Consider the following 18,697-nt stretch of genomic DNA (forward strand, 5'->3'; position numbering starts at 1 on the left):
TGTGTATGTAGTTGTAATTTTACAATTCACCAACCTGATATTTTACAGTATTACTGCAAGCATTGTGAACTATTATTCGCACACCTGAGTGTTTAACTTCTCGTGGTAGTGCACTGCTTAATGCATTTCCGCACACAAAATTATTTTGTGCACTATATTAATCCAGTCATTAACCTTTTTAAATGAATGAAAAATTGTATTCCAATAGCAGGCAAACGAATGTCTGCGCCAAGATTGGCTCCCAGCTACATATCTGTGCAATCACTATGACTGCCTATTTCCAACTCCATAACATTTTTAATTTATTCATTCATGGGATGATCAAACTGAGTGGCAGAACAGGCTCAAGGGACTGAATGGACTACTCCTGTTCCGAAGTTTTTTTTTTATTCATTCATGGGATGTGGGCGTCGCTGGCCAGGCCAGCATTTATTGCCCATTCCTAATTGCCCTTGAGAAGGTGGTGGTGAGCTGCCTTCTTGAACCGCTGCAGCCCATGTGGGGTAGGTGCACCCACAGTGCTGTTAGGAAGGGAGTTCCAGGATTTTGACCCAGTGACAGTGAAGGAACGGCGATATAGTTCCTAGTCAGGATGGTGTGTGACTTGGAGGGGAGCTTGCAGGTGGTGGTGTTCCCATGCATTTGCTGCCCTTGTCCTTCTGGTTGGTAGAGGTCGCGGGTTTGGAAGGTGCTGTCTAAGGAGCCTTTGTGTGTTGCTGCAGTGCATCTTGTAGATGATACACACTGCTGCCACTGTGCGTCGGTGGTGTAGGGAGTGAATGTTGTGGATGGGGTGCCAATCAAGCGGACTGCTTTGTCCTGGATGGTGTCGAGCTTCTTGAGTGGTGTTGGAGCTGCACCCATCCAGGTAAATGGAGAGTATTCCATTACACTCGTGATTTGGGCCTTGTAGATGGTGGACAGGCTTTGAGGAGTACGGAGGTGAGTTACTCGCTGCAGGACCCCTAGCCTCTGACCTGCTCTTGTAGCCACGGTATTTATATGGCTACTCCAGTTCAGTTTCTGGTCAATGGTAGCCCCTAGGATGTTGATAGTGGGGGATTCAGCGATGGTAATGCCATTGAATGTCAAGGGTAGATGATTAGATTCTCTCTTGTTGGAGATGGTCATTTCCTGGCACTTGTGTGACATGAATGTTATGCCACTTATCAGCCCAAGCCTGGATATTATCCAAGTCTTGCTGCATTTCTACAAGGACTGCTTCAGCATCTGAGGAGTTGCATCCTCCAACTCCCCACTGCCTCAGCTCAACTGCTGCTGAAACCCTCATTCATGCCTTTGTTACCTCTAGACTTGACTATTCCAACGCACTCCTGGTTGCCCTCCCCTTTCTACCCTCCATAAACTTGAGGTCATCCAAAACTCTGCTGTCCATGTCTGAACTTGCACCAAGTCCTGTTCAACCATCGCCCCTTTGCTTGCTAACCTACACTGGTTCCCAGTTAAGCAACATCTCAATTGTAAAATTCTGACCCTTGTTTTCAAACCCCTCCGTGGCTTTGCCCCTCCCTATCTCTTTAATCTCCTCCAACCTACAACCCTCCAAGATCTCTGTGCTTCTCCAATTCTGGATTCTTGAGCATCCCTTATTTTAATTGCTCCACCATTGACAGCTGTACTCTCACTTGACAAGGCCCTAAGCTCTGGAATTACTTCCCTAAACCTCTCTGCCTCTCTATCTCCTTTTCCTTTCTTTAATTTGCTCCTTGAGATGATCCTTTCGCCAAGCTTCAGGTCATCTGTTGTAATATCTCATGTGCTGCTGCGGTATCAAATTTTGTTTGATTACCCTCATTTGCAGCACCTTGGGATATTTTACTATGTTTAAGGAGATGTGTGAATACCAGTTGTTGTATACAAACATGATCAAAGGAACCTCTGAGGGAAGAAATTACTTTGGAGGAAATCACTTTCGAGCGAAAGGTATTGTTGTTTAAAAAATAATTGTGAGGATGCGAAGGAAACAGTGAGAAATGTAGGTTTGATTTAATGCTCTAGAGAGTTCCTGATCTCAACTAGGCTGCTGTTTTGGGAGGCACCAAGTAAAAAAGGATCTGGCCTCCAGAGAGAGCAGGCAAAGTCATAGAATAGTTTCCTGGCTGTTCTTGTGCACCTTTTAAGTATCTGACTCAAGGTTGCATTGCCAGAGGCCTAACCCCAGGCCAAAGGTCACAGGCCCCTTTGGCTGCAGATGCTCATTACTTCAGGTTTGCAGGACACTGAAGCAAAAAAAAGACTAAAGTTGAAAGATTATTCTGCTTTAAAAGGTTTGAGCGACAGATTCTAGATATTTAATCTTGAACTAAAGTAGACATTTGTCAAATAAAATGCAATGGCCCCATTTTCCTCTACAATTTTTATACAGGGTTCTTTCCATCAGGCATAAAGTGCCACAAAATCAGCATTTAATTTAAGATTTAAATGTGGATAAGTACACTTGTACCACTTTGACCAGGCTGATCTTCAAAAATTATTATACATATGCTGTTAGGTGTCAGCTGCGGTTCAATGGGATAGCACTCTTGCCTCTGAGTCCGAAGGTACGGGTTCAAGTTCCACTCCAGAGACATGAGCAGATAATCCAGGCTGACACCTCAGTGTAGTACTAACGGAGTGCTGCACTGTCAGAGTTGTCATCATTTGGATGATATGTTAAGCCTAGGCCCCCTCAGGTCCTAACCAATACTTATAACTCAATTGATATCTTTAAAACAGATTATCTGACCATCATCACGTTGCTATTTGTGGGACCTTGCTGGGTGCAAATTGGCTGCTGGGTTTCCTACATTACAACAGTGACTACACTTCAAAAGTGCTTCATTGGCTGTAAAGTGATTTGGTACAGGATCATGCAAGGTGCTTTAGAAATGCAAGTTCCTTCATTATGAGTGAAATGGATGGAGAAAGAACCCAAATTGATAAGGGGCTAGCTTGTCACTTTAAAGGCACAGTATCTTTTCCAGCAAAGTAATTTCTCAAAACAGTTGGATATATATTGTAAGATGGAACCTTGCCCTTTAATGCAAAGATGCTGCCTATTCAACTCATCAGATTGAATGTTAAGGATGCAATGACACATTGCTGCCTTTAAAATCACAGAACCATATTGTGTGACTGGAGAAATTAATTGTATGTAATTTTGTAAATGTGAGCTTTGGACAGCCAGTTCCCATTTATTATTGACTGAAATTATCTACACGTTGATCTCTGAATTATTAAAACATGTAATATCTGCATTAAAATAGAAGCCATTTAAGGCCACTGAAACTTCACCTTTGGCCTTAAATATCAGAGAATGTTTGAGATGAGCATCAAAAGAGGCCACTAGCAAAAATATTTAAACAGGAAATGTCGAATTAACTGATTGGATTGTCAACATCACAACTTGCCTCAAGCTAAGATTATGACACTATCTTTCCTTTCAGCTTCTTCACCATGTGCAGAGCTCATCGAGATTCAACTTTTTCCTTCTATGCCCTTTCAAAAGTGTTATGATCTTCAAATCTAATACTGTGACTTTTTTTTATACAAACAGGAAACAGACCTGAATTAAACAATTTACATTCTATATTATTCCATTCAGTTCAAAGCCCCATCACAGTGTTATGCATGCAAAATCATTGTGTAACCAAGATGCTGAATAACTTCAGTTTCAATTATGGATGGATAAGGCTATTCAGCCCCTCTTATTCCATTCATCCAGAAAATGATTCCGGAGTTTTCACCTTTGCCCTTTATTATTCAACCTGGAGGTCCAGTCCATGGGCTGCATTTTAGGTGTCTGCCGCTGAAGTAGGCAGCGGATGTAAAAAAAAAATGCACCCCACTCGCACGGGCAATACATGATGGAGACGCCACGATTTAAACGCGGTGGCTCATTGGCATGGCCATGGCGCCACCCCCTTGCGATGACGTTGGGGGAGGGGGGGGGGTTGAGCCATCGTCGGCAACAGCGTCCAGCACCAATGTGTGGGCGCCAGCGTCATTTTTAAAGAGCTTGCAGTCTTTAATGGAGATTTAAAAATTAAAGGGCCAGGTCAGTTGAATTACCAAAAAACAGAAATAAATTACCTTTAAATTCATTTTCCCACCCCGGCAATGGCATCTCAAAATATTCCTGCCCTTTACTCCCGTGGAATTCTTTATTAAGAATTTGACCTTTTCCTTACCCCCCCCCCCCCCCCCACAAAGTTCGGCACCATTGCCCTTCACCGCTTCCCATCAACCCCTCACCCCCGACCAATCCACAGCGATGTTACCCCGCTCCGCCTCCCTCACACAGAGAAAACTCCTCCCCCCAACTCCCAACAGGTGTTGCGCCAATTTTCCCTGAACAGGGATTCGAAGGTGCAGCATTGTCAGCCACCTGAATGTTGATCGGTGTGACGATTAAGGAGGCGACGGGACCTTCATTAAATCAAGTATGTAAATTAGTTTACATATTGAAATGGGGGTCCTGTCGCTGAGTGGCAGGGCGGCTGCCATGAGGTCTTACTGCTGCTGAGATTGGCACAGGGCCTACCGCCATCGTGGTCGGTGGCGGTCCTCCACCGATCTTCACTGTCTTCACCCCCCCCACCCCTCCGCCAATGTTCTCAATGGTGAGGGGCTTTAAAATCCAGCCCATTGTGTTCGTCTTCTCTCTTTATACACACACAATCTTCCTGACATCAGTCCGAAATGTGCCTTTCACTAATTTGAATTTGAACTCCCTTGTTTTCCCCTTGCAATGTAGATTAATATACTTTTCTGGAGTTCCCTTTTCCATACTCTTTATTACCTTGTGTGCCTCTATAAGGTACAGAAGGAAAGGAAACACAACCATTAGGCCATGTGCCTCAAACACTCTAACATGTTCTGACTATCTCAAGCTTCCAGGCACCTACTAATGTCAAGCTCTGCAGATGTGCAAAATAATCTGTCAGTGGTCCCTTCATAAAATGATGAAAAGCAGGTGCTTCTCTTCAGCTCCCTCTGCCATTTACAAACAGAATTGCAGTGCTTTGCCAGGCCCGATTAGGCCATTGAGCTGGATGGTTGCTAGGAGCTCCTAGAATTCAATGTTTATGATCAGCTTTGGGAGATGAGTGATTATCATTCTGCATTAGTGTCTTGGATGACCTTATAAAACTTGTAGAATGATACCAGGGCTCAAAGGGTTAATTATGAGGTCCAGGTTGCATTAATTTGAATACAGAAGATTAAGTGATGATCTAATTGAGGTGTTTAAAGTGATTAAAGGAATGAATAGGGGGTAGGTTAAATAGGGTAGGAAATAGAAGCTATTTCATCTGGTGGGGGATCCAGAACAGGGGTGTATAACCTTGACATCACCCCTGAAAGGCCGAGCTCTAATGTTAAGAAGCACATCTTCAGACAAAGGGTAGTGGAAATCTGGAACACTCTACCTCCAAAAAGCTGTGAGTCTAGGTCAATTGCAAATTTCAAAACTGTGATAGATTTTGTTAGGCAAGGGTATTAAGAGTTAAGGAACCAAGGCAGGTAGATGGAGTTAAGATGCAAATCAACCATGATCTCATTGAATGACAGAACAGGCTTAAGGGGCTGAAAGGCCTACTCCCATTCCTTTCAATTTTTCCAGTTGAAAAAATAGTATTTGTTTCACTCTTGCAGTGAATACTGGGGTATTCCCATCTTTCTCATATTATCTGGTTCTCATGGTTTGTGTGAGTGAAGGATTGAGGGGAACTGGAAGTTACACTGGGTTTGGAAAGGCATCAGACAGGAGGAAGGACTGGGAGATGAGAGAGGTTAGAAGAATGAGGATGATGAGGTCCTACCAGGTCATGATGTACAAGGAAGACCATTTGACTCATGTAACTCAACGTATGATTACCCCATTAAAGTGTCTAACTCTCCTGAATGACTCCAGAACTTCTGCCTCCACTACCCTGCCCAGAAGGTCATTCTAGGTATTGATCATTGAATGAAAAAGTACTTCCTGACATTGCTTTTTACTAGGTTATATTTATGCATCCTTGGTTTAACTTATTGCTCAGAATTAACCTTTTCTTAGGATCTTGCATACCTCTTTAAGGCTTCTCTGAGGTGTGTCCCTTCAAGGGTGAAGAGATTTTCTAATTTTTCCTCATAACTAAGTTCTCCAGGGTGAATGATTAGTGCGATGCTCCTTCTTTCAGGGTTTGAATTAAGTTTTGAGAGTAACTTTCTGAGGGTGCTTGCCTCTAGACTGCTGCTAGAATCTTCTTTAAAAACCTGAGGCCCCTTAAGCTGTTTCAATGATGATGTTTTATTGTTGCTCTTTGTAACTCTTTTTCCACTAGAATTAGAGAACAGCTTACAGTACCTTCCACTAAATTTTCAGGGTCATACTGAAGTGATACTATTTGTATCTTTAAAGTTAACTTCCTACAAGTTATTTGGCAATGGAAGCATGTTATTATTTTTAAGCAACTTTTTAAAAATCTTTCGTGGGATGTGGGCGTCGCTGGAAAGGCTAGCATTTGTTGTCCATCCCTAATTGCCCTTGACAACTGAGTGGTTTGCTAGACCATTTCAGAGGGTACTTAAGAGTCAACCACACTGCTGTGGGTCTGGTGTCACATGTAGTCCAGGACAGCAGACTTCCGTCCCTAAAGGACATTAGTCTACAGTTTGTTTATAACTGATTGTGAACCTCTTTAATACAATTAATAATAATGCCCAATTATTATTTTACACAAATAAATTAGCCCAGTTTTCAAGCATTGCTGTGTTACTGGGTCACAGCATTCACCGTCATCACCCTGTGAAATTGACAGAAATGTCTGATATCCACATATGCGCAGTTAAAAGTGAAAATCCAGAAGTTCATGTCATTTATTCCCTGCTCCTCCACAGGATGTATTATTGAATTCCCTGCAGATGGCAATCTTTAAAATCACTTGAACTGTCGTGAATTTCCTCTTTTTTATGTTGTAATATCACTATTAAAACCCCCAAAAAGGATGTGCTTTGTTAAGGAGGTGTAATTGGGTTTTTAACAACAGACTAAATCATAACTACAACTGAACAACCTCTCCAGCCCTGGAAAACAAATTTTATTTTTTGTGGGAAGTCAATTTTTTCCATTATGATAATTCCATAGTTTTTTAATATAATTATTTTTTAGAAGTTTGGGACATACATTAGAATCTGAAATATCAAACATAATTTATTTTGCTCTCTAAAACTCATTAAAAGGTGAAGGATAATCGGTGCATTTTACTTCCTGTTTTGCTGTCTGTGAGAATTCTTCATATGATTGGCTGCTTACCCTGCTTGATGAAATTATTGTTGCTGGACACCTAGAAATCCCCTTGACTTGGCATTAGACTCAAACTGATATTGGGAAAGGGGAATCCATGCCACAGAGGTCGTTAAATCTTTGTGGGCAGATTTTTATGAGGTCAGTGGAAAGCAGTGTCACTTTGCCACTTAAAGCGAAATCCAGGCCAAACACTTTTGTGATTGTTATCGTGTATATTACAGTCATCAAATAAATCATTCTATTCCAACTGTCCTGCATACACATCCCATTGGATCAAACCTGACCATTTCTCCAGCTCTTCTAAAGCTAAATTCTGACAACAGATATTAAAATTCAACAGCAGTGACTGTCATCTGCACCAGTAAGTGTGGTTTGTGTTCTCCAGCTTATCCTCTGTTGATTAGTGTTGACCAATTAATTGACTGACTTAAGTGTGGCTGAAGTGAACTATCCTTACGGGCACATTGATGGCCCAAGTGCACAGGCCCCTGTAAACATTTAAGTCAGCAAACCTGTTGTAACTGAATCCCATAATTCATCCAGTTGCCTGCAATGTTCATTTATATTAATACAGGCTGAAACCAATCAATTTTGTGATGTCTGTTGAGAGTAATTTGATTACCTTTTATCAGAATTTGAGGTATTTCAATCAATCATGTCATTCCAGGAGTGAATAGTGGTTAAATGCGAGTTAAAGTGTGTCTCCGTTCAGGTTCTTTAGGCTATGGGGTGTCTGTTACTTGCATTAGTTTTGGCTTGGATCAGTTTGCTGCTGCTTTGCATCCGTTGAGGGTTTTATTAATTTGGGAGTAAGTAACTCGTCCTACATCATTGTGCCATGATCTGCTTCTGTGGGAGATCATTGAGGTAAAGGAGAGCTCTTGATAGATCTTTCTCTGCTAAAAATGTGTTTTCGATGTTTCTAGTGAAATAAATGGGATTCTGTTCCCTCCATTATATTAGCATATTGATCAGAACACACTCAGAAAAAAGGCTTTACTCTTAAGAGTCTATTTAACTTATCGCATTGATTGAAAGCCACTGAGTTAATTTGATATACATTGATAAGGGGAGTTTCTGATGGTTAATGATCTAACAGTGAAGTTAATCCATCTTCACTGGGAAACTCCTGCAAGCATAAGGATATCTATTTTATTATTGTATCCAGTTCCTATTTTAGGATCATTTTTCCACATAATCAATTCAATGCAACTTTTTGCCATCATTCTAATTTGACTGGTGGTATTCCATTGGTGCATCTCACCAATTGAATGCTAGTTATCATAAGGCAGGTAAACAAATTAGTTACTGTGCTTGCATGTAAGAAAGGCCAATATGATTAGTCTCACTTTGGCTGTAGGCTTTAGGTTTGTTACTGGGCCATCTGTTGAAGGGATTGTTGTCACATTTTGCACCTGCCTTTGGCTGCAAATGTCATTGCTAAATTGTAAGAGCTGTCAGTATGTCTGTTCATTTTAATATCTGAGACAGATTGCAGCAGCAACATTTTGTAAAATGATGCATATCAATGCATTGTGCAATTAATATGCAAATAAATAATAAACTCTAATTATTTTCACAAGAGAATTCTTTCAGGGAACAAAATGAAAAGTGCAATTTTTGTAATATCATAATGTAAGCTTACCTGTGAATCCATGTTGACATTTACAGATGTAGCCAGCAGCATGCTCGTAGTGGAAGACTGCAGGCAGTTCTGAGGTGTTTCCGTACATGTTCTTCCAGGAGAGTTCAACACACTCCCCTCCATGTAGACAAGGATTACTGATGCATTCTTGAATATCCATTTCACAGTGTGTCCCTGTGAAACCTGATAAATCACAACATTCATATTATTTTATAATATTCCCATTGATCAGTACCACAAGTTGAAGGAATAATTTACACCTGAGAGAAACACAGCCCAAGGGGAGGGGATGAACAGTTTAATTAATTTTAACCTTTTTAAGCTCCCAACTGTGTTGAATCACAGAAATAAAAATGAAGTGGAGAAAGGAATTTTGAGGTAGCTCTCATCTTTATCATCTTCTATTTTGATTAGCTCTTTTTCCAATCCTTATTTTGACTTCTCAGATTTATTTCTTTTTCCCTTTATCTCCTTTCTGCAGTCTTCCTCTCAATTTCTTGCTCTTTCAATTCCCTCTCTTTTCCGTGTTGACCTTTTCTTTCTCATCCTTGTTTGGTCCTGAAAAAATCATCAATTTTCCCCTCCACCTCAATTCCAGAACTTTTTAGTCAGATATTTCATTCTGCTACCTGCCACATTGCTGCAATATCGCACCCTGACAAAAACAAGCCCTGAATCAGAAGGCGGCAGATATATACAGTGGGTAATGCTTGGGATTATGTTCTGCTGTCAGTGGCAGCATTTGGTCCTTAGAAGTTGCATTTTGAGTTTGGCGTTGACGAACATCTTTGCGGAGTTTTTTTTTAAGAAGGATGCGGCATCACATTTGCTGTGTTTTGTACTTCAACTGACAGTGTGATAGTTGTACAGGCTGGGAAGTAAAAGAAAAATTCAACTCAAAAGCATCATTCTGTCAAACGTTACTTGAATGCCCAGCCTCAACTGTTCTTTCAACAGTTTCTGAGCATAGGGAAGAATGCCAAGTATACTCGCTTATTTTTAAAATTTGGACAAATAATTAGTTGATGTATAAGGTGCACATAGAGCCAGCCTGGACAGCTCATGTTCCTATTCATCCACTGTCACTGTGAAATATTAATGATGGTGCAGTTGATAGAGCAAGACAATAAAGCAATACAATGATGCTATTATTTAACATGGCTGCAGCATTCAGATAATCCTTTAAGGTGATAATATTACTATTTTCATGCATTTATTTAGCTTTTCTTGTGATGCTGTTTCATTTAAAGACTTCAGCTTTTCCAAAAATTATTTCAGCTTTAATCCTCCTACGTAGCCCAGTATTGAATTGTTACAGCACAGAAGGAGGCCATTTGGCCCATCGTGTCCACACAAGCTCTCTGAAAGAGCAATTCCCTCAGTTTCATTGCCCTGCCTTCTCCCCATAACCTTGCACATTCTTCCTTTTCAGATAACTGTCTAATTCTCTTTTGAATGCCCCCTCATGATTTTGAATACCTCTATCAAATCACCTCTCGGCCTTCTCTTCTCTGAGGAAAACAGTCTTAACCTCTCCAGTCTATCCTCATCCTAAGAACTGCTATGTCACAGATTTGTCCTATGAGTTCTTCAGAATCTCAGATGATATTCTGTGCATGTGAGGCTTGAATTACTAATCAAGATCCTTTGCCACTCATCCATTTTTTAAAAAAAGTAAATGGAATTATTTCATTATTTTCCAATTTTTGTTTTGAGTTTGTTGCAATTGTGACGATGGACTTTACAGGATATCAGCTTCTGATGTAGGATCTGGAGTTAATTTAAGCGATTAATTACAGATGAATTATGAAACTTAAATTATTTTAGTGGAAATTGGATGCACAATAACATAATAAAGATTGCAAAAAGGTGCCAAAAAGATACAAGACGACATATATTATGTTCGCATTAGAATAGCTGTCAGTGTGAACTAAGGCACATTAAGTTGCTTCATTCCAACCAGGTGCCACTGAGACTTGATCTCCACTCAACAGCCAGCTCAGCACAGGCCAGATATCGAACTGTTCTGGTCTTATGTGGCTGAGCTGCTCACTCACTAAACCACTGGAGCAGTAATAGATAGACATAATACAGCCGCGGTCACCTTGTATGGGTCATGTACACTAGACTTGCAACACTGCACATATAAAGACAAGTATGGGTTGTTTCCTTTGTGTTTGTACATGGATAGTCATGTGTGTGATTAGAACAGCTTGGGCTGCACAAATGAAGCAGACAATATACATTGGGCTGGATTTTACTCTACCAGCGGGGGTCGCAGCAAAGTGCTGGAAGGCAGGGGGCAACCCTGCCTTGGCCCTGTTATCAACACCTGGCAATATTCCAATTTACTGTCCTCCGTTGGGGTCCCCATCTTGCCTCCCGTCCCACCCCAAAGAGCTGCCCAGAGGGGGCAGTGGCCACTGCTGGTGCTGCAGGAGGCCAGGATCAGGAGCAGTGCTGGAGCCCTGGATGTCAGCTAAGTGCAGTAGGGTCGCCAGGGCCAGTCCAGCAGATCCTGGTGAGGGAGGTTTTGGGGGGAGGTGGTGTTGATTGAAGGGTGGGGGGATGTTTGTGGAGGGGTGGCGTTTGTGGCTGGGGGCCCTCCACTCCTCCAGCCCACAAAGAGGCTGCCTGGTTTTACTGGGCAACCTCCCCACGTGGCAGAGGGCTCCCTGCTGGTAAAACACCAGCAGCTGTGGGAAGAGGCCCTTAAGTGGCCATTAATTGGCCATTTAAGGGACTCAATTAGCCTCTGGGCTGAAAGGGCCTTTGGCTTTCCACCCCACCCCATTCCCCCACCACCCTGACAAAACTGAATGGTGTTGAGAAGGCGATGGGTACGCCACCCCGCATTTTCTCTCACTATTTTATGGCCCCTACCCGCACTTCTCAGTCCGTCTCTCAAGGGCTGATAAAAGTCAGTCCATTATTAAGCCAGCACAGATATAGGCTATCCAAGGCATAAGCCAGAGCATTGTAATGCATTTACTGAGCATGCAAAAATTATAAGCCTATCATTTCCCCAATGCAGTTTATTTTATATGTGTATAAATTTATAATATATATACACAACAATTCTTTTTTTATAAATAAAATGTGTTGATATTTTTAATTGTGTAACATCAGCCGTTATTGCAAAGGGATTGGAGTAGAAGAATAAGGATGTCTTGTTCCAATTGTACAGGGCTTTGATCCAGGTTCATCAGATTAGTTCCTGGGATGAAAGGGTTGTCTGATGAGAGGCTGAATAAATGGGACCTATAGAAGAATGAGCAGTGATCTCATTGAAAGATGCAAGATTCTGAAGGAGCATGACAGGTTAGATACTGAGAGGTTGTGTCCCCTGGCTGGGGAATCTAAAACATGGGGGCAGAGTCTCAGGATAAGGGGCTGAGATGAGGAGAAATTACTTCATTCAGAGGGTTGTGAATCTTTGGAATTCTCTACCCCAGAGGATATTGGATGCTCCATCATTGACTCTATATAAGACTGCGATAGAAATCAAAAATCTGTCTCAGGGAATCGAGGGATATAGGGTGCGGGCAGGAAAGTGGTGTTGTGGCCAAGGATGAGTCATGATCATACTGAATGTCAAAGCAGGCTTGAGGGGCTGTATGATCTACTATTTCTTATGTTCGAATGTTCTTAGAAATTTCTGGCTGGAGTTTTCCAAGCCCACCATGTCGGGCTCCATGGTGGGGTGGTGGGGGGGGGGGGGGGGGGCGGTGTTGGAAGATTGTTCTGGCGGCGGCGAGACTCCATGTTGGCCCCCCCCGCCACTGGGCGATGGGAACTGAATTATAATGTTTAAATGAATGGGATGGATAAAAAAATAAATGTACCTTTTTAATCTTCTGGGTCTGCCGCGATCCTCAGCGAGGCGGCCGGCACTCTCACGCCTGCAATTCCCCGTCTGGGGGAAGCCAGCATGACGCTGGTGGGGAGCTAGGAGGACTTAAGAGTTTCATTCCGGGGTGGAAGGGGGGGGGGGGTTGGTGGTGGATGGGGTCAAATAAACATAATGGGTTTAAGGGAAGGGGGGAAGGGCAAATAGTTAATGTAACTGTTATTGGGGGTGAGAAAGGGGCGTTAGAAAATTATTTAATAAATTTTGGTTGTGGGGGGGTGTATATTTAAAAATTTAAATATGCCGGCAGGGCTGGCAGCTCTTTAAGAATGGCGCCAGTGCCTGCGCACAGGCAGCTGACACCATTGCCAGCAATGGAAAGCCTGCCCCCTCCACACGATTGGGGGGGGGTGGTGGTGGACTGCCCTGGCTATTTAAATGAGCCGTCACGGTGGCTCTTTGGCGGGCCGCCGTTTTGTGATTTGCCAAATCCAGTTCTTCGTATGTAAAAATGCAAACCTGGCCAACAGTGGCACGTGTAATTTCCTATATTGTCCAGGCAGGTGGCGCTGTTGAGGCAGGGATGTGAAAGACAAGCTGGGACGTAGATGTCACAGTGCAGACCCCTGAAGCGGCTGTTCGCACAGTCACAGCTATATCTGCAAAAAGAAAATAAAAATTGATCTGTTTCAGAATGTTACAAAGGATCAGTGCCGACTGGGAACTTAAATGACCAGACTGTCTGCGTTATTAATAGAATTAATAGTTATTTTTATGTTTGTTTTGTTTGGTAAATGCAAGACTAAGGACTGCAATCATTTAAATCTTTTCTCTTTTCTCATTAATTCTTCAATCATTCTTCTCAGTTTTGAATTAAAACCCATTAGAATTCTGTAACCATGATACTGACATCAACTATTTCTCCACTATTCACATAGCAGAATTACTTGTGGAATTGCACATGCTTTGTTTGCCAAATTAAGTAATATGCAGCTTTACTCCGTACCTAAAGGAATAAAAGTTGTATATAAAAATATCCAGATGTAGAAAATCTAGTGCACTAATTCCATATTTCTAGTCACTCAATGCAGTAAAAGTTAATCTGAGAGAAGATGGGTGATTTTTAAATAAGTTTTTGAATTAATGACAACTGATATACAGCCACAAGGTAAGTATGAAAAAACTGATCATTTATTGATATTAATTATTCCTAAAGGATGCATTCAAATATCTTTGCCAGTCAGAGCACTTTACCTCAGTTTAGCATCTGCAAAGGGCAGTCAACCCTTTCATGCTTTGTTCTCTTTCAGGAGCTTATCGCATCAGACAGGCTCCTCTTGAAAGGTGGTTAATATACAGCATCCCAAAGGGCCATTATCATCACAGTGAAGGTGTTTGCCAACTTCCTTCTGTCTGGTCACAATCTCGTGATGCAGCAACGTGAATTAAATGGATGCATCGCTCTGTCATTTGCAGTTGGTGCTGTGCAGATTGTGATGAATGGCTTTTATCTGCCTCCAATATAAAAAGCAGTTGGCCGAACACTTGCTTCTTGCCACTTTCAAGGCATAAATTAAACATTAAATGCTTGACACTTTTGAGTTCATGTTTGCAACTGTTTGTAGATTTTAAGAAAATTTCAAGACAATCTTCAAAGAACCAAGACTTTTAAGTACACTTTTTTGTAAGTCAACAAAGTGACAGTCAGCATTACAGCCTCTTCACTGTACTTCAAGATCCAGACAATACTTGATGCTTGATTTTATCGAAGACTATATGCCAAACGTAAACCAAAATTCCAAAATCTTGGCTACAGGTAATTTTATTTTATTAAATTCAGCAATTTTGAAGTACAAGATGACCACAATAGTTCAGAGATTTTGACTTCCTTTGTTAATTAGTCACAGAGTGCTAGTCAAAATTAATAATCTTGGCCCAGATTTTGCAGGGAAAATAATAGTGAGGATATCAATACTTACCGTTATTACAGTGTGAATCAGACAGAAACTTCCTGATTTCTATGTTTAGTTGCACATGTAGTTGCTGTCTGAGTAGCTCTGCTCCTCCAGAAGCTTTGCTATGCCAGCATCTTGCCAAGAGACTCGGTATTGAAACACATGGAACCTGTGAAGTTGGGGTACTTGCGTGATAGATACCTAATAAACACAGCAATTTTTTTATTTCTTTGTTTCTTTTACCTCTCTCTTGATCCCATCTTTCTTTCCCTCCCTTTATTTTGTTTTCTATACATGATTTTACATTGAATTAACTCATCTAACTTGCATGACCTTGCATGCCTCAGTTAGGATTCTTCAATCTGATTGGTTAAGGAGATACACAGTTGCTTGCCCTGTTCGCACAGGTCCCAGATCCTCCGCAGAGGGTGTCATGTTGCTTTGCATTTCTAAGTATCAAAAATTCCAGTGCAAAAGACCTTAGAAAGTCTGTGGGCAAATATAAGTGTATTGAATGGCTGGTGCCCTTTGTTTGCTGCTGACTGCAAAATCTGGGCCAATCTCTACATAATGTTCCCTATATTATGCAACTTACCCATTTGCTTCATCTATACATTGCCCTCCATTCTGGCATGGCTGACTAGCACATTCATCAAGATTTATTTCACAGTTGGTGCCCTTGAACCCTGGTGCACACGTGCAAGAGTAGCTGGCAAAGTGGTCCTGACAGGTTGCTCCATTCAGGCACGGCTTTGACAAGCATTCGTTGATTTCCAGTTCGCAATTAGTTCCTACAACACACAATCAAATAAATTGATACATTATTACAGCATGTAGAAAAGTCAACAATTGAACATTATCTTTTAAGTTAATAGTTCCAAGTGATCTGGAAGCTATAAGATTAACAGACCACCCTAGAGATATGATTTGAGTCCCACTTGGGATTCACACTTGCTCTTCTGCTACTGAGTTTTTCCAACAACACAAGAAAAAGAAAATTGCAGGAGGATGGAGGAAGTCATTCTTCCATCAATCATCTATGCCTCTTAGCAGGCATAACGAGCTATAGCATTGGTTACTTTCACTGAGAATATTGGCACAATCTGTGACAAAAATATGGCAACAGAAAGTCAATGGAAATGAAGATCAGGAGAGGTGCACAACAAGAAGCTAATCCAAAATCGCCCATTTTGCACTCACGCCCAAAGTGAAAATTACTCCCAATAAGTTGGTGTAGTATTAAAGAAGATTTTGACAGGGCAGAGTGTCTGAGACTGGGATGATACTCTTCGTAGTTCTCAGAAAAATAACTGCATTGTGTAAGGTTAATCTAGTCTATTCCTGATAATCCTGCATTGTTTGAACACACAAGAATGACAAGTAATGAAAATTACACAGTAAAAGTGGAATTTAGTTTTGTAAATAATTTGCATTAAACATATCAAAATTAAAAGATCGTTCGCTTTCAATTTTCTGTCCAATAATACTCACTTATAGATTGGTACAACTTTGGCAATAGCTGCGATTTATTTTCGTGCTTGTTAAATATTTTAATATTAAGGGGGAGAAAAACTTTTGCTAACAACTTTTGCAAAAAAAAAAGTCATGGCTTCACTGAAGTAACCGTGTCCAATAAACACTCAGGTGCACTCTGAGGCTTTGATCCTGATGCATTGGTTTGGTTTTAATCCCCATATTCTCCTCTTGAACTTTGTGTAATTAGACATTAAACTTGTCATTTTTCTGATCCTGAACAGGCTTTATTGAAGTATTATATGAGCTATCTACAGTGTTTGTATAGATATTTGGAATACAGTCCCAGAATTCCTACTGCCCAAATTGTACAACAACTTGTATTTACAAAGCACCTTTAAAATAGCAAAAACATGGATTTTAGTAGGTTTGTAGATTCTAATAAATTCTTCCTGGACATTTTCTGACTTTTTCTTTGTCTTTATTGGTAAAACAGCAGAGGATAAATGTAATGATCCTATGTGCTCAGTGCAGAAACTATGCAAGTATGATGGGCTACAAGTAGGTCTACAAGATTGTAGTCACAATTAGAGTATTTAGGCACAGAAGGAGGCCATTTGGCCCATTGAGTCCATATTGCCTACCTGCAGAGAAATCCAGTCAGTCCCACACTCCCGCTCAGTCCCACACTCCCGCTCTATCATTGTAGCCCTGGCTTATTTCCCTCAAGTGCCCATCCAATTGCCTTTTGAGATCATTAAACATTGCTGCTTCCACCACCCTCGTGGGCAGCGAGTTCCAGGTCATTATCACTCGCTGCGTTAAAAAAAAGTTCTTCCTCACATTCCCCCTGCATCTCTTGTCCAAAATATGCTTCCCCTAGTCCTTGTACCATCAGCGAATGGGAACAGCTTTTCTTTGTCTACAATTCTCTGACTCATGCCCCTTGTGAGCATGGCTCCTCACCTAGAGTGCTGGATGACTGACATTATGAAAAATAGCACCGAAGTAATGATAAATGCTGCTGGAACGATCATGAACAGGATATAGCCATCGTGAATTATTGAGTGAGTTTAAATGTAGCAGCGGTTTGGTTTCTACAGATCTTTATTGTTGCTCATTATTTTCAAAATTTATGCAATAAATTTGTGGCTGTGGATTTTTTGACCTCGTGTTCCTAAAATGTGAAAAGCATAACGATGGGTACTGCACACAGCTGCATATTGGAATTATGCATGAGATCGTATCAAAGTTCCGAATGAAAGAGTTCAAAACAAAGCCACTAATTAACTTGCACAATTTGTAACTATATTGTCTTTCAGAACTTGGCATTCGTAATAAAAAATTTGACTCCCGCAACATTTAAAAAAATTAACCAATAAAAGGTGGCATAAATGTACAGACCTTTATTTTTATATATATATATATATATGAGTTTAATAATGGACTTCATAGATGCTGTGCTATACCTGGAATGCACTGCCTGAAAGGTTGGTGAAGCAAATTCAACAGTAACTTTGAAAAGGGAACTGGATATATTCTTAACGTGTAAACAATTGCTGGGCTATGAGGGAATGGGACTAATTGGATTTCTCTTTCAAAGAGCCCGCACAGATTTGATGGGCTGAATGGTCCCCTCCTGTGCTGTATAATTCTACAATCTCTTTGCAAAATAAAAAACAAAATCTTCAACTTAAAAGCAAAAATTGAAAATGCATGCTTTTCTTTCTGATGGGAATTTTTGGACCGATAATTGCAGAGGTCCTGGAAGAAAGTTTACCAAGTGATAGTCAGACTGCCTGGGAAGTACTTTTTACCTGTCAAACCAGGTGGGCAGGCACAGATATACTTGTCAATTTTGTTCATGCATCGAGCTTCGTTCCTGCAGGGCTCTGACGCACATTCATCCACTTCGATCTCGCACCGTCTGCCCTGATAGCCAGGCACACAGAAACATGAAAATCCATCAACCTTATCCTTGCACACGGCTCCGTTTTCACATGGATTCGATGCACATTCATTCACATTGGTTTCGCAGTTGGTGCCAGTGTAACCTGGCAGGCAAACACAGCTGTAGCCAGCAGCATCATCTAAACAGGCGGCACCATTCCTACAGGACATATTGGCACATTTGTTGATGTCAATTTCACAACTTGTGCCAGTGTGACCAGGAGGGCAGTCACAAGAGAAGGTGGCTGTGCCTAAAACGCTGTTGCATGTTGCATTGTGCAGACAGGGATATGAAGTGCAAACGTCATATAGTTCATCGCAGTTCTTCCCTGTAAATGCTACAGGTGCCTCTGGACAATGGCAGATATAGGTTTCAGAACGTTGCTCACAGGTTGCATTGTTTTTGCAGGGGCTGGAGAGGCACTTGTTAAAATTTGCAGCACAACATGAACCTAATGAAGATAAAAAAAATCAAGTTAGACTCAAAATATGACACAACGTTGCAGTAAAGCAAACAAGTCAGTGGTTTTCAA

General features: G+C 41.2%; 2 protein-coding genes across 2 annotated transcripts in view; both read right to left on the reverse strand.

The window, feature by feature from the left end:
• The window catches only part of crb1 (crumbs cell polarity complex component 1), a 114,941-nt gene that overhangs the window by 77,436 nt on the left and 18,808 nt on the right, over positions 1-18,697 (reverse strand). The window contains 4 exon segments of the mRNA XM_068038082.1: positions 8,937-9,119; positions 13,306-13,445; positions 15,337-15,532; positions 18,032-18,616. Coding sequence (XP_067894183.1) covers positions 8,937-9,119; positions 13,306-13,445; positions 15,337-15,532; positions 18,032-18,616 — 1,104 coding nt within the window.
• Positions 1-18,697, reverse strand: part of LOC137373011 (complement factor H-like) — a 621,771-nt gene that overhangs the window by 60,287 nt on the left and 542,787 nt on the right. The gene's annotated exons all lie outside the window — the stretch shown is intronic.

The sequence above is a fragment of the Heterodontus francisci genome, chromosome 8 (assembly GCF_036365525.1).
Source record: "Heterodontus francisci isolate sHetFra1 chromosome 8, sHetFra1.hap1, whole genome shotgun sequence".
Taxonomy (NCBI): Eukaryota; Metazoa; Chordata; class Chondrichthyes; order Heterodontiformes; family Heterodontidae; genus Heterodontus; species Heterodontus francisci.